Consider the following 15,095-nt stretch of genomic DNA (forward strand, 5'->3'; position numbering starts at 1 on the left):
TTCATCCAGTTAATATCTCTGTTATGGGAGGACATGGTGTCCTTCACCAGGACTGGAAAGATATCAGATAATGTTAATTTTATAAACATTTAATAGATTCCTAATCATTGTCACAGAACATGACCAATGGTGAAAAGCACGGAGTTTGACAGATTAAGATTCTACCTGTGCAACTTTAGTGAGTTTCCTTCTCAAAGCTTCACTGTGCTCACCTGTAAGATGGGGAAACAGCAACACCAATTCCGTTACCTACCTTGTATCCAAGGTAGGTATACCTTGGCTACAAATAAATATCTTAGGCAAGATAAGCACTCATAAATAGTAATTATTATTGTTATTATTGACATTTTCAAATTTATTCATTGATAAAAACTGATCAATTCATGACAATGAAATGCAAAGCTATAAAAAAAATCTTAGTAACACAGAAAATGCAATGCTATTCAAAGTGATGTTGGCTACAGTTCACACAATCATCCTGCAGGTATGATTTGACGGTGCAAAATCTGCTAGCCTGAAGAAAGAGTTGTGATAAACTGAGGTTCAAAGAACTGCAATGAAGAGTGCAAACACAGACCAAAAAAATTTTGTTAAATATGTGAACTGCTGAAGTTTTAAAAAGAGACATACTAAGTCACTTAGCAGTTCTGGAATATCAATTAAAAGCATGAATAAAAAGAACAAGGCTGGTCTCTTGGTCACTGTCCTAGCAGCACAGTAAGCTGAGAAATAACATTCTCTAAGATGCTCTAAAACTGAGCAACTCACTTTTCCGCATTATTTTACAGCAAATTATAGCAGGGAAGTGTTTGGATAGCAATTGCTTTCACTTGGGTCACCCGAAATGACCAAACAATGAACCTTTAACACCAACCATTGATCTTGCTAATTGCATCTGCCACTATATTTGCTTCTTTTGTTTCCAGGCAGCTCTCCTTTCCAACACTATTCCAATTGTTCAATGGTCAGAACACACAAGTGACAGATTTAGTGTTTCACTGGCAATTTATACAGCTGAATGCAATGCTGTTGTACTGAATCATGATTTATTTGTCTCACAATGCAGCACATAACCTTTTAAATGCAACCGAAAAAAGCCAACACCTCTTTAAAGTTTATATATGACCATCTACCACTATATCCTATGAACTAGATTCAAAAGAGAACCAATCAAGGAAGTGATGGATTTCTCTCTAGGTAGCTATAAACTTAGTGCACAATCCCTTCCTATATCCTGGGCTCACCCACTGCTCTTTATCTAATGTGGTTCAGAAAATAATTTGGGAGATACACATAAATGATGCCCGTGATACTCAGCTAACAGAACCTAGAACAAAGAGTTAAAACTAAGAATATTGGAGGGGGAATTCCATACTGAAGGGTCCATGGATACACCTAGGAACATCTTAAAATTCTCTAAATTATAAACAAATCTTTATGTGCAGAAATACACATATCAGGGTAGGTAGCTCTAGATGTTTCATAGGTTTCCCAAAGGGATCAGTAATTCTTAAAAAGATTAAAAATAATGGCTTATAGGAACTTGACCCATTGTAGCAAAATAAAAGGGAAATAGGGCATAAATTAGGAACTGAATAATGAAACTGTATCAAGAAACATCAAGCTTTATACAAAGGTTCATACATAAAAAGTAAGAGGTGAGAGAAATGGTTAGTGCTATGGGCTGAACTGTGTCTTTTCCCAAAATAGTCATGTTGAAGTCCTAACCCCTGCTACCTCAATGTGACTCTATGTATTTGGAGATAGGTTCTCTACGAAGGTGATTTAGCCAAAATGAGGTTATTAGAGTGGACACTATTGCAATATGACCAGTGACCTCATAAGAAGAGAACATCTGGATGCAGACACCCACAGAGGGAAGAGGAAGTGACGGCAAGGAGAGCTGACGGCCATCTACAAGCCTAGGAGGTCAGATCCCCTCTTCAGAGGCCTTGGGAGGAACCAGTTCTACCGAGACCATGATCTGGAACTTCCAGCCTCCACAACTGTAAGAAAATGAATTTCTATTGTTTAAAGCACCCACTATGAGATACTTTGTTACAGTGACCTAGCAAACTTTACAGAATTGGTCTTAGCTGTAACAGTGGGTTGAGAAATAATTCAAAAAGCAATGAAGACCAAGAGATTATTTTGAGGGTTAAAATGTGCTAATACCAAGAAAGTGGAAATGGTCCTGATGAGCACCTGTAAGTAATATGGAGGATGCCATGTATGATGGTACCTCCATGTCTGCCACGGCACCCAACCACCGAGTATGAGGTCCAAGGGATAAACTGAGTACAAATAAGTGCTTGTGGCCTGTACACAGGCAAGAAAGAGGCAGAAGAATATTTTTTTACACCTGCCCACAGGGAAAGCTATCAAGAATTAATTCAGACTTCTGCTTCTAGGAATAATGAAGTAACTGGACAAAAGAAATGATATAACTGCTTCTAGATACTGGGCAACAGGCAGCCTAGATGTTGATACCTGAGAGAAAAGAAATAAATGAGTAGAAACCCACGATCGACCTCCTATCATGGGTTTCTGGAAGCCTTTCAAGAAAGCCATGCAAGAAGTGGGAGATCAAACGATACAGTGGTATCACTGAGCTGAAAGGAGATCAAGGCTTGAGGCTACTGAGGGTGCAGGTATCCGTGGGGCAGGGTAGTAGGAAAAAAGGAGAAAGACAGACCCAGAAAACAGCCTAGTGGTCCTCATGAGTGTCTGGCTGAATGATAACTGCAGTATCTAGGGCAAGATTCCTCGAGGCTATCAAGTCAGTCAAGCTCCAATCAAAATCCCAGCAGGCTGATTCTAAAACTTAAATGCATGTCCAAAGGATGCCAAATAGCCAAAATAATTCGGAAAAAGCTAGAAGATATACACTACGTGATTTCAAGACTTCTTATGAAGCTACATATGAAGACAATGTGGTCTGCTATAAAGGTTTAACAACGAACACAGTCTAGAAATATACCCACACATATAGTAAATTGGTTTCATGCCCACACATATGTAAATTGGTTTTTTAGACCCACACTTATATAGTAAATTGGTCCTTGACTAAGCACTAAAGCAATTCAATAGGAAGAGACAATTCTTTGGTGAAATTGGAAAAACTGATCTCATATGTTACACAAAACTTAATTTGAACTGATCATAGGCCTAACCCTCCATAAGGGCAGGGATTTTTCTTTCTTCCCTTCCCACCACACACTGATACCTCCCAGGTACTTGGAATAGTGCACAAGACACACAGTTGGTACTAAACACGTATTTGTTGAATAAAAGAGCTATGCATAAAACAAACAAACAAACATGCCATCATCGAAAAGAACTGGAGGGGACTGCTGAGAATGGTAAAGCAAGAGGCTCATGGAGAAAAAAAATCACACGAGTTGGTACCTGACCAGGTGTGCAAATATTCAGGAGATGCTAAGCAGAGAGTAAGGACCACAAAGAACAGAGACGTCGGTGAGCGGGTGAGGGAGAGGAGTGGCATAAGAAACACGGAGGCCTGGTCCGAAGGGGTCTTACAGCTCAAAGAGTCTTTAAAGAAGTCTAAGCACAGCAATGGCATCATCCAATTTGTGATTTTATAAAATCACTTTGCTGGCTGTGGAAAGAATGGAGCGGAAGGAGCCGGGTAGGGAGCAGGGAAACCAGCCAGGAGGCTGTACAGCCACTCAGTCGAGAGAAGAGGGTGACACACTCCTCTCTACTTAGGGTGGACACTCCAGGGTTACACTGGAGCTGGCGTTCTAGTAGATCTAGGTACAGCTGTGATTTTCATTTTATCATGTCCAACTGTTCGTTCAGCTGTTTCTTCCAAAGATTCTCTTTATCAGAGCAAGGATTGGGTCTATTTCACTGACGCCTGTTCCCCAAACCCAACAAATCACAGGAACATTTTGTATATGGGGCCAGAGGTCAGGATCAGACATGCTAAAGTCCGGTTGGGGCTGTCCAAGGAGCAGAGCCATTCTTTTTAAAACAGCAAATATAAAAGGTAACAAAGAGACTACTGAGGTCCATTAAAATCATTAAACGTATGCTGAGGATGAGCATGGGCCTGTTTACTAACATTAGAATGTAGCTACTGCCTAAAACTTTACAAAAGTACAGAGGGCCCCATCAGACGCTTTTGTGCAGTGAGTAGGTGACCAACCTATAGAACACTCAGCTGAAAATGTGAACAACGCAGGAAAGGCTGCATACACATGAATGAGAATGGCTGATCTATGATGACCAGTTTTGAGAAGACCTAACTATCACGAGTCTTTCATGAAGTCCTGGTGTTGACAATATGAAGGATTTCATCCCCCATTTCACCCCTTCCCTAGCCCTGACCCCCTAAAAGAAACCCACACTCACATAAACAATTCCATTTGAGCCTGGCTCTGTGTAATATTGCTTATTTTTATATAGGCATAATATAATATATAGGAGATACTTTGAGGGAGATGCTACATAAACATAGTAAGATATATGTATGCAGGTGATAGAAACTGTATTTACAGATACGCCTCTGGAATAAAAAAAATTAAATCTGGAATATCACACTGCTGGCATTCCTCCCAGGGCAAGAATACATTTAGTGTCCTATTAAATCAAAGGATGGCCCAGTGCAAACGGTGGCACGCTTTCCCAGCTGGTGTTCACACAGATTGATGCGCGTGTTCAATCACACTTAACCTGACACCGGGCTTCCCGAAATCCATCACACAGAATGGAAACGTTTTATGTGCTGCATCTTCCTACCACCTTTAAGGCAATAACTCACCAGGTAGAAATATAATTCACTTAACATTTTTAAAATCCACAGTTAGAGCATTTTCCAAGGCTAAAAATTCATTGAAATGGAATATACAGAAAATGGAACTTGTTAAAAAAGATCAGGCAGGAGACCTGACGGGAGTCATTTTTTGATTATCAACTAAGCATGGCAGTCAAAGAATATGATATATAATTTTTTGTGAAGCATGGTAAGAGGTATATTAACATAGAAATAAAATGTAAGAGCACATCATATAATTCAAGTCAAAATTTAAAGTTGGGTAATGCCTTTCTATCCCTCAGATTTTTTTGTCTCAAACAAAAAAAATCAAGGCATATGTTTGGAATCACTGTAATCTCTCATCTAAAGATAAATGATGTCTTTTTATTGCCTTAATATTAATACATTTATAGATAGCCTATTGGAAGAATATTTCTGAAATCAAAAGATCTTAACTAAAAATCTGACGCTGCCAATACTGTGTCTTTGGGCAAGTCACAACCCCCTCAATGCTTTGGTTTCGCCATCGTTAAAGTGGCCAAGAATTTCCCTTCCCATGTTAACAGAGTTGAGATAAAGCATATGATATTGTTTTGCAAATTATAATCTCTTGCGTATAAACTGAGGTACTTAAAATTCTATCTACCTTAAAACTGACTTCAAAAGTATTTGTGATCAACTGGCAACTTCCATTTCTGTGCAAGCAGCAGAGTTTATGGTCCCACAAAGTGCCACTCCGGTCTCTTATCCTACCACATCCCGGCACGCGGCACCCATTTCACAGACTAACGGTTATGCCTTTGGATATATCTTCATTAACATCTAATCCAGAAGCTTTTTTCCCATAAAATGTGATTATTTCTTTATATAGACCAGTTTACATTTTACTTTGTCCTAGCACAACACAGAGGCAGCAAACGGTCCTACCTTCGGTTAAGCTGGTACAGTTACCACAGACTGTGGCATGGGCTCTATGTCCAGGTCTTGGGCTAACCAGCCCCGGGGCCTCAGCAGGTTACTAAGCCTCTAAAAGCCTCATGCCCCCCACTCCCCATGAAATGGGGAGAAAGCCCCCAACCTCCCACGGCTGTTCAGATTTAAGTGTGAAGATATACATAAAATGCCTAATGGGACTATTTATGTGCTAAATAAATATTAGCCTTCTCCCCTCATATCGTTTTGGCTTCTCCAGATCAACAAAGAAGAAACTAAAATAATTTTTAAAATGATAAAAGTTTGAACCCATAAACAATGTGAACGAATGAATCAGTGCTCTGCCACTTCCTGGCTCCCGCGGCAGGAACCTCCCGCCTCTCCCCTCCCCCTCCTCCTCGGCTCCTCTCAGAGGACCTGCAGCCACTTCTGGCTGATCACAAGCCCCAGCACAGATGCCCCAACCACACCCAGGCCTGATGGCAGCTTTCCCCAGAGGCTTGGGTAAGTGCCTCTCGGCCCGAATCAGTCCCTACTTCCAAAGAGCAGAGACAGAAACTAAGAGTACAGTACAGCTAAAGTAACAATGAGGCAAGTAAGAGTAAGAGCGATTGTTATGGAGGCAACATTTGCCAAGTGCTTTTTGCCAGCAGGTCAGTGGACTCCTGTTGGCTGGCGATTCCTGCATTATAAGAGGGGTTCCAGAAATACAGTCAGGGTTTGCAAACTCCAGTGTACACAGTGGGCAGTGAAGCTAATGCAGTAAAAGGAGCAAAAGAAACAATGATGTGAGGGAGGGCACTAGATTGACAGCGCTTTCTAAAAAGTCTCAAGTGGACTTTCTCGACATTTGCTAGGAGAGAGTCTAAAATGAGACTAGGTGAAGCGTGCATCTTTGAACTTGTGCACCACTGTTCAGACATCGCCAGCGGTGCTCCACGCTGAACATTACAAGTCTTGCAATGGCCTAGTGAACAAGAGGATATCATGTCTTATTTTTATATATTAAAAGGTGATTTTTAAATAAAAACAAAATATACAAAACACTGTATACCCGTGTTATGTAATTTTTTCATTTTCATTTCACCAGGAATCAAACATGATCAAAGTGGCTCAGGTGAGGTTCTGGTGACCTAGACATTGCACCCCCAGTTGGAAAAAGGCCAGTTGCTATCCACCACGGCCAGTGATTAGCATGCAGGTCATGACCTGCTCAAGGTCATTTATCTGGCAATGTGTGGAGGAAGGACTGTCTCCCCGGCAGGCTGGTACCACACGCTGCACCCCACTACGCTGCCCCACGTCCTGACTTCACCGGCAAGCCTAAGATGGACACATCAACAAAACAGAGAAAAGCAGCAGAAAAGATGGCAAATTCAGCAGTGCTACTTCTCTACCTAATTGAATGGACCATGGTCCAATTCCAGCTTTCACAAGTAACTGGACTTAGGCAGAGAAAACCAAGCTGGATAACAACATAAAAATGGCTTGGTGCTTTACACCTGAACCTAATACAAAATAATATTAAATGTAAACTGTAACTGAAAACTAAAATTTAAGTAAATAAATAAAGATGCCTCAGGTTGGGGCTGGTAAATGTCTGAAAGGGATCATCTAGACTAAGGAAAAATGTTTTAACTTATTATGCCCTTGGTGCCTGCTTGCCCTGGAGCCGGGTAACAACCGCCCTTACACTCTTTCTTAAGAGATTTCGGGCAACAGATACACTAGTTTGCTTAAGTCCGGAATAGTCAGACTTCACACTCTGAATCTTTAATGGTTTTAATTTCTAACAAAATAGGAAAGATTTCAAAAAATGGATTTATATGTTGTGCTTTAAACATGAAACCAATTAATAACATGAGACAAGTGACAAAAGGACCACGGTGTATACACATGTCAGTAACATTAAAAAACGAAACAACTAGTTCGGAACAGTGATCACCATGCGAAACCATTCTGGGAGAAGAAAAATATCGTCAATGCAATGAGCACTGTCACAAAAGTAACACGAGACAGCCACAAACTAAAGGACTGGAAAAGGAAGTTGCCGCCTGCAGAGATCGCCACAGGGGATTAACAAGTGAACCTAATTAGTCAGTGCAAGCACCACCAAGCATCCAACACTCAGGGGCAAGTTCATCGTCAAAGGATGTCAAAAAGTAAAGAAGTGAATAGCTAAATGAATTAATGAATGAATCAATGAAGTAAGCAACCAAGCCACCAAGGGTCCAATCAAAAGGTAACCATGGATCTTTCCAGGTGGAAGAACCAGGTGACTTGCTACCAGCTTCAATATAAATCTCACAAAAAAACACAGACTTGGAAAATCATTTGTGAAATTAAGAGACTATTATTAAAATTATGATGATGGGATTGAAAGGGTCACAGTGAAACTCTTCTCACAGGATGCCGTGTCTGCCCTGGGCATTCGCCATGTGGAGCCGCTGCCCATCTGACCTGCATCCTCTTCTTCCCTTCTCTTCCCCTCCCCCATGTCCCTTCTGCTACCTGCAATGCGTCTTCTCAGTTCATACAAGAAGCTAACTCACAGCTTCTCTTCTATTGAGGTGCTAAACTGACCAACCACAGTGTGTGATGAGGACTGGCCTTTGAACCTTCTAGGTTATTCTTTCTCATCAGGTGTCTAGTCACTAACTCTATTTCTTCCCTGTCAAAAGGGTGGGACTTGGAGCAACCTCTTGGCTTAGACTGTCTTAGAAGAGCTCAGGAGATTTAGAAAACCAGCCTCTAAATACAGTCCCGTAGTATAAAAATGCTGTGTGCGCACACACACGTACCTGCGTGCGTATTCATTTACCTAATATTTACTGGGCATTTTTACTTAATCCTGGCATAAGGCAAGGTTCTTTACATAGATTATTCTTTTGATCCTACAAAAAAAAAACTATGAGAAGGGGCTGCTATTACTTTCATTCTACACGAGACATAGAAGGTAAAATAACTCACCCATAGTTACAGAGCATGGACTTGGGGTAATGAGCATTGAACCCAACACTAGTGATGAGAAGTCAAACTTCTACAAATACATGAAAACATTTAAATGACTGGATAAGATAACCGGGAGTCAATTGATACAGTGACAATAATACAAGAGACAATAAGACATTTAAAATCAGAAACTTGATGAGCAAAAAGAGAATACTCTTTCCTTCTTGCCTGCCTCCAAAGAAAGTATTTTTCCTTAGTTTTTCAACAACCATAAAGTAAAGGATTAAGAAGTATAGTAGGAAGGATTTTAGACTGGTTTATCTACTCTTTCTTAATTCTGTTCATTCTACAGAATACAATCGGAAGGAAATCCTGGAGAACTTAGAAAAGAGACCAGGCAAAAACATACACTTCACATCCTCAACTCCTAAGACAACAACTATCTCATGTGTGAGTGAGAAAGTTCGAAAGTGGGGCAGAGGACTGCTCCCAGAGCTACTGGCTTTGAGATCACCATTAGGCTGTTTACCCAGGGCCTTCTCTACTCTGAGGCTAGGCAGGTGTGTCTGCCTTCCCTCCCTCCCTTACAAATGCAGGCCTTTTCTCCATCCCACTGATGAAAAGTGGGTGAAATTTTAGTCATGACATCACTGCTTTGTTAGAGGAAGAGATTGGTTGTCAGCTGAAAATACTGGTCCAGAAGAGACTTTGGATTCGGGCAGGCTCAGGAGATGTGAGTCGTGTCTATTTCACTCTTCGCTGGCACAGTTCATCTGCAGATGTTGGGAAAAACAGTCTTCCTCTGAAGCACAAGCATCACCCCCCTACACTAGCACTGAAGCTGTCATGGACCACCCAGGAGAAGCCACAGCCCCTGATCTGGCCACAGATTCCCGCCTGGGAGCCAGCCTGATCCACAAAGGTACCCCAATCCTCCAGCTCCAGCACTGAGGATGCACAATGTTTCGTGGACCGATCTTCCACCCTCCAAAGTCATATCAGAGTAATCTCATTCAGTCTGTGGCACTGCAAAGTTATCTACGCAGCCCAGACCTCTCCTCTGAACTCCAGATTATAATTTCCAATTACCTTCTTGATTAAAAATCCAAAAGCATCTCAAACCTAAGACACCCAAACTCTGCTCATGACTAGCTCCTTACCTGCCTCCTCTCCTAACCTACCCTTCCCATTATCTTCCCCATCCTTTTAGTTCCCCAGGTCCAACACCTCACAGTCAATCCTTACTCTTATACCCTTTGTCCAAGTCATCACCAGTTCTTGTTAGTTCTGCCTTTGAGACAGACCCAGAATCTGACCATTACTACCAGCTGGGTGAACACAGAGGGGTGGCGTTTCTTCTGGAGGCTTCAGGAGAAAATCCATTCTCTTTCCTTTTGGAAAGAACTTTCTCTGGCTCATGGTCCCCCCAGGCATGCCTCCAGCTTCATGATTCTGTCATCACCCCCACTGCTTCCTCCCTCTTCCCCTCCTGCTTCCCTCTTCTACGGACTCCTGACTACACTGGGCTCGCCTGGGCAATGTAGAATAATCTCTCCATCTCAGGAGTCTAAATCACATTTGTAAAGCCTTTTAACCATGCAAGGTACCATACTTCCAGGGTCTGGTGACTAGGATGGGGCAGTTTTGGAGGGCTATTATTTACACTCCTACACCATCCCACCCCAGGTAAAAGTCCAAGTCTTTAAGATGGCCACAAGTGACTACAGGAGGCAATCCCAGCTTCCGATCTAAGCTCACTCCTTCCAGCTCCCCTCTCTGCTCACTCATTCCAGCTACACTAGTCTCACTCTTACTCCTCAACACACAAGCCCATCTCAGTCCTTGGCACCTGCTGGTCCCTCTGACAGAGAAGCTCCCTCTCCTCCTTTCGGTCTCTGCTTAAAAGACACCACCTTATGGGTGAGGTTTTCTCTGCCCATTCTCTAATAGAGCAATAACCTCCCCCCACCATTTGTACACTCCCTTCCATGCTTATTTTTCTTCCTAGAGCACGTATCAACATTTGGCATCCATCCACCCTCCCCCACTAGAATGTCACAAAGGGTGTCCTGTCTCTTGTGTATCTTCAGGAAATAAACATGAAGCCTGGGGCTCAATAAACAGTTGCTGAATATACAAATTTTACTTTATCAAAAAGGTACGTTCCTTGGAGACAAGACCTGGCCTAAAGTAGAAACTCAGTAAATTGTCTGAATGAATGAGTAAGTGGATTGGCAAATGACAGACCCAATTTATATCCATTTTCTATGGATAAATTGGACTAACATCAAATCCAGTAAGTTATTGTATAGGAATCAGACATAATGGCTAAAGTAACTTACTCGGGGGTACACAACAAAAGGAAAGCAACACAATTACATACTGAAACCCCATTCAAGCCCCTGACTTTCTTTTGCTGTGTCTCTGCGTGTTCTCATATCTGACACGTCAGAACTCAGCTGGATTCCCTTGCTTGGCCCAATACTCTTACCAACAAAGTTTCTAGTTAATAAATCCCAAACTTATTTTTAAAGGAAATTTCACAGAAATCTCAAAAGCATTTATCTTGCTTATTCAGATTTGTAAAAAAAAAGATATATACAGGGGAGAGATCATTATCCGCATTTTAAAATGCACCAAGAGCAGCCCTGACTGGTGTGGCTCAGTTGGTTGGGTGCCACACTGTGAAGCAAAATGTCACCGGTGTGATTCCCAGTCAGGGCACATGCCTGGGTTGCAGGTTTGGTCCTCAGTGGGGTGAGTACAAGCAGCAACCAATGTTCCTCTCTCACACTGATGTTCCTCTCCCTCTCTTCTTTCTCCTTTCCCTACTCTCTAAAAGTAAATACATAAGATCTTTAAAAAAATTAATAAAAAATAAAGTGCACCTGGCCCTTGCTGGTGTAGCTCAGTGGATTGAGCACGGGCCTGCGAACCAGAGAATTGTGGTTCGATTCCCAGTCAGGGCACATGCCTGGGTTGCAGGCCAGTTTCCAGCAGGGGATGCATGAGAGGCAACCATACATTGATATTTCTCTCTCTCTCTCCTTCCCTTCCCCTCTAAAGATAAATAAATAAAAAACTATTTAAAAACAATAAAGTGCACCTGGAGCCAACCTGCAGCCAGTGAATGCTGGTAGAGCAGGTACAATGAACTTCAAGTGCATTGGCCCCGGCACAAGAGCAGCTCCGCATCAGCACCAAGGAAAGGGGGTTCACAGACAAAGGATGCTCCTGCCGTAGCTGGGTGTTTACTGGGGGAAGAACCCCAGGGACAACGCAACCAGCTTGGAGTGGAACAGGGGAACCAGAGGCCGTCTCATCTGCATTTTGCAAAATGTTGCTCTGGCCCTGCTGTTCCCACATCATCCCTGTCGGCCATACAACTGACCACATTGTGTCACCTGTCCTCCTGCTACCATCGGAGGAAGTGAGCCAGTGTTGCATCGTGTCCTCACTTGGGAACCACTGTCTAGGCATCTGTCCACTGGCACACGCGGGAGGGAGCACACCACAGTGGTTAGGAGGGCAGACCTGGAGGACAGCCTCTCTGGCTTCACTCCCACCCTTGTGACTCACTAACCAGGTCCCTAGCAACACGTACTCGTCTCCAGGCCTCAGTTTCCTCACCTCTAACTTACATGCTCATTACAATGACAGGAGCGAGTACAGGAAAAGCACTCATACTTGTGCCTCAGCTCAGAAGGCCTTAGTACCTACTGGCTATTGCTATCTTGCTATCTATTATAGTTTACTCTTTTTAAATCGCTGTTTAAAAATAAATAATACATCTGTCTTCATCTTGAGTTAGATCTGTAACAGAAACCCCCAGGGATTTATCATTCGGTTCCAGCTAAGTGTTTACCTGTAATTAGGGAAAACTGCCCCCAGGCAGATGTTAAGATTAAACTTTTCTAGATGTGGCTCACAAAAATAAAGTTATTTAAAGACTTTCCCCTTAATTCTGCTGCTGAATAAAAACCACAAAAGTTCTTATCAGAGAACTTAACAGAAATGTCAGACAAATATGATAATGTGCCCTATGTAAATAGGAGAAGCAATATGAGTAAGATTTTAAAATATAAATACACAGGTGTGTGTAGGTTCAACTAGATCTTTTCTCTAACAAATTATAATCTAATAGAAATCATCGATCAATATAATGTCCTACAATGTCCCACTGCTTGGAAAATAAAATAAAACAATAAAATACACTTCTTTTCTCATTTCTCCTAATCACACTAGGGACGCAGGCCAGACAAAACAAGCGAGCTTTACCAAATTGGACAAGAATCAGTCTTCTGCCTGCAATTCTGATTCAGCAGGTTGGGAGGGAGCAGGTGTCTGCATTCCCAAAAGCTCTCCTGGCATTAGTAACACTAACACCTATGGTTTACCATCACTGTAAAGAATCTTTCTTTTGACAAGAAGTTTTCTGCCTTAAAAGCATTTGTAAAGACATTTTCTTGATCCTGCAGCCTGCTCCGAAACTGACAACCTACTGCTTATAACTCAGGAAGGGAAAGTGCTAAGTTATGCTTCTGCCCCTAAAATCAGCACACCTCTTTCTAGACTCTCTCTCTATATACTAATGAAGGAGCTAAAGGAGATGGAAAAAGTGAGGGTAAAACTTTCCATTTGTTCCTTGAATCATGGGAGTGCTTTCCCCCTTTCCTTTACAATAGTACCCAACACAGCTTCCTGTGCTGATGGAAATATTCTGTCTGCGTTTCCACCTGTGGCTACTGAGCATGTGAAACGTGCCTCGTGGCTTCCATGCTGGACAGCACACACCACTCGGAATAGAAGTCAGACTCCGACTGCTCATAGCCTTCTCAAAACCTTGCTATCCTATCTGAGGGTCTCACTTCATTAATTCTTTCGGGTCATATTCCTTCAGCACATACCCCATGTACACAGTGGGCAAGGAGAAACAAATAGAGAACCACATGTCCTGCTCTCAGCGAGCTTACATTCTAATTTATAATAACTTGGCATCTTTAAAATCACCTCCTCAAAGAACTCTGGGTTAAATGTGTTTTTTTAAATGATGGTATTTGGGAGCAGAAAAGCAAAGAGTCATAGTTTGAGAAACAATGCAGTTCAATATGCAAAAAACATTAAAGGTCTCTGAGAGTGCATAAGCAAAGTAAACTCACAAGTCTCTCCCAGAAGGGCAGCCTAACCTCAGTAACGGAGGGACAGAGTAACAGGCTTGGATGTTCTCTCTGAGGAAGGTCAGAGCCCACCTTGGGCCACCTGAGTGACCAGGCAGAAAAGTAAGATTCAGGGGCCAGTGGGATAGGACTGAGGAATTCCCAGCTGGAATACACTTAAAAACTCCCAATAGTGGTGGAATCCGGAGAGAACCAAATTTATGACTGGAAAAGGAGTTTCAGGCAGCTGTAAGCAAACACTATTTGGTAAACGTTTACAAGAGATTAAAATTTAAAAAAATATGGGATTAAAAATATGAAAGTGATTATTTGATTACAAAAACAAAACCCACCCCCAGCTAGTCGAGGAGGAGCCACCGATGAGACCACCCCCACTGATCTCAGGCTCCTCACTACAGCAGGCAGGCCGCTTTCATCAGCAGTGTGTGAGACCCCCGGCACTGCGGCTGCTGACCACGGCGTCAGGCAGGTCAGGCCCATCGCAACTGGACTCTGGTCAATGACAAATGCTAGTGGAAGTGATCAGAATGGGGTCCTCGGTGGAGTATTTGCCAACAAGAGGAGAGAAGGTTGTTCAGAATTGCTGCGTTTGGATAATCGGTATTAATTAAATCCAGAACTAAGCTCATGCATCAGCAACCTTACCTAGTTCTGGGGGCAGAACAGTCAGGCGGTTCCCCTGAATGTGGAGCTCCTTAAGCTGACTAAGCTCCCCGATTTCCTTCGGCAGCGAGATCAGGTCGTTATCTCTAAGGCTGAGCTAAATACAAGAAAACAAGGGGTTGTCAGAACAATTTCACATAAACTCCCATCAAGAGGCACTGAACATAAACTCTTGTCCTCTTCCATGCCCTCTTTTCTTTAAGCTTCAGTCCTCCCAACGTATTTACAAGTGTCTGTAGATGGGCAAAAACAGTATTGGGGGTAGTGGTTTATTCCTGCAAAACAAACCCCACTCCTGCTCACATCGACTTGATTCAACTTCTACAGGGCTGCAGAAGTGAATCGATTTTCTCAGAATTTAGATAAATTACTTACTATCTGCAACTTCGTGAGCTTCCCGATATCTGGCGGCAGGATTTCAAAATCGTTGTCACTTAGATAGAGTGCACGCAGGGTAGCTGCAAATTAAACAGCAATATATAAACAGGCGGCATGGAACCCAACCATCCAAGGTCTGATCAATACAGGGAGTCAGCTTTGATTAATAACCCTGGCCTGGTGAAAAGCCCGTGACACACCTAGGGCCCGCA

At 42.4% G+C, this 15,095-nt stretch overlaps 1 protein-coding gene across 2 annotated transcripts in view; it reads right to left on the reverse strand.

Annotated features, from left to right (window-relative positions):
- RSU1 (Ras suppressor protein 1) overlaps window positions 1–15,095 on the reverse strand; it is a 177,600-nt gene that overhangs the window by 115,502 nt on the left and 47,003 nt on the right. For both annotated transcript variants that reach the window (XM_037060771.1, XM_037060772.1), the window contains 2 exons: window positions 14,881–14,963; window positions 14,488–14,602 (listed from right to left, as the gene is read on the reverse strand). In XM_037060771.1, the coding sequence (XP_036916666.1) occupies window positions 14,488–14,602; window positions 14,881–14,963 (198 nt within the window). The remainder of the gene's footprint in view (window positions 1–14,487; window positions 14,603–14,880; window positions 14,964–15,095) is intronic.

This window comes from Sturnira hondurensis, unplaced genomic scaffold (genome assembly GCF_014824575.4).
Source record: "Sturnira hondurensis isolate 20B ecotype Veracruz unplaced genomic scaffold, ASM1482457v3 Scaffold0012488, whole genome shotgun sequence".
Taxonomy (NCBI): Eukaryota; Metazoa; Chordata; class Mammalia; order Chiroptera; family Phyllostomidae; genus Sturnira; species Sturnira hondurensis.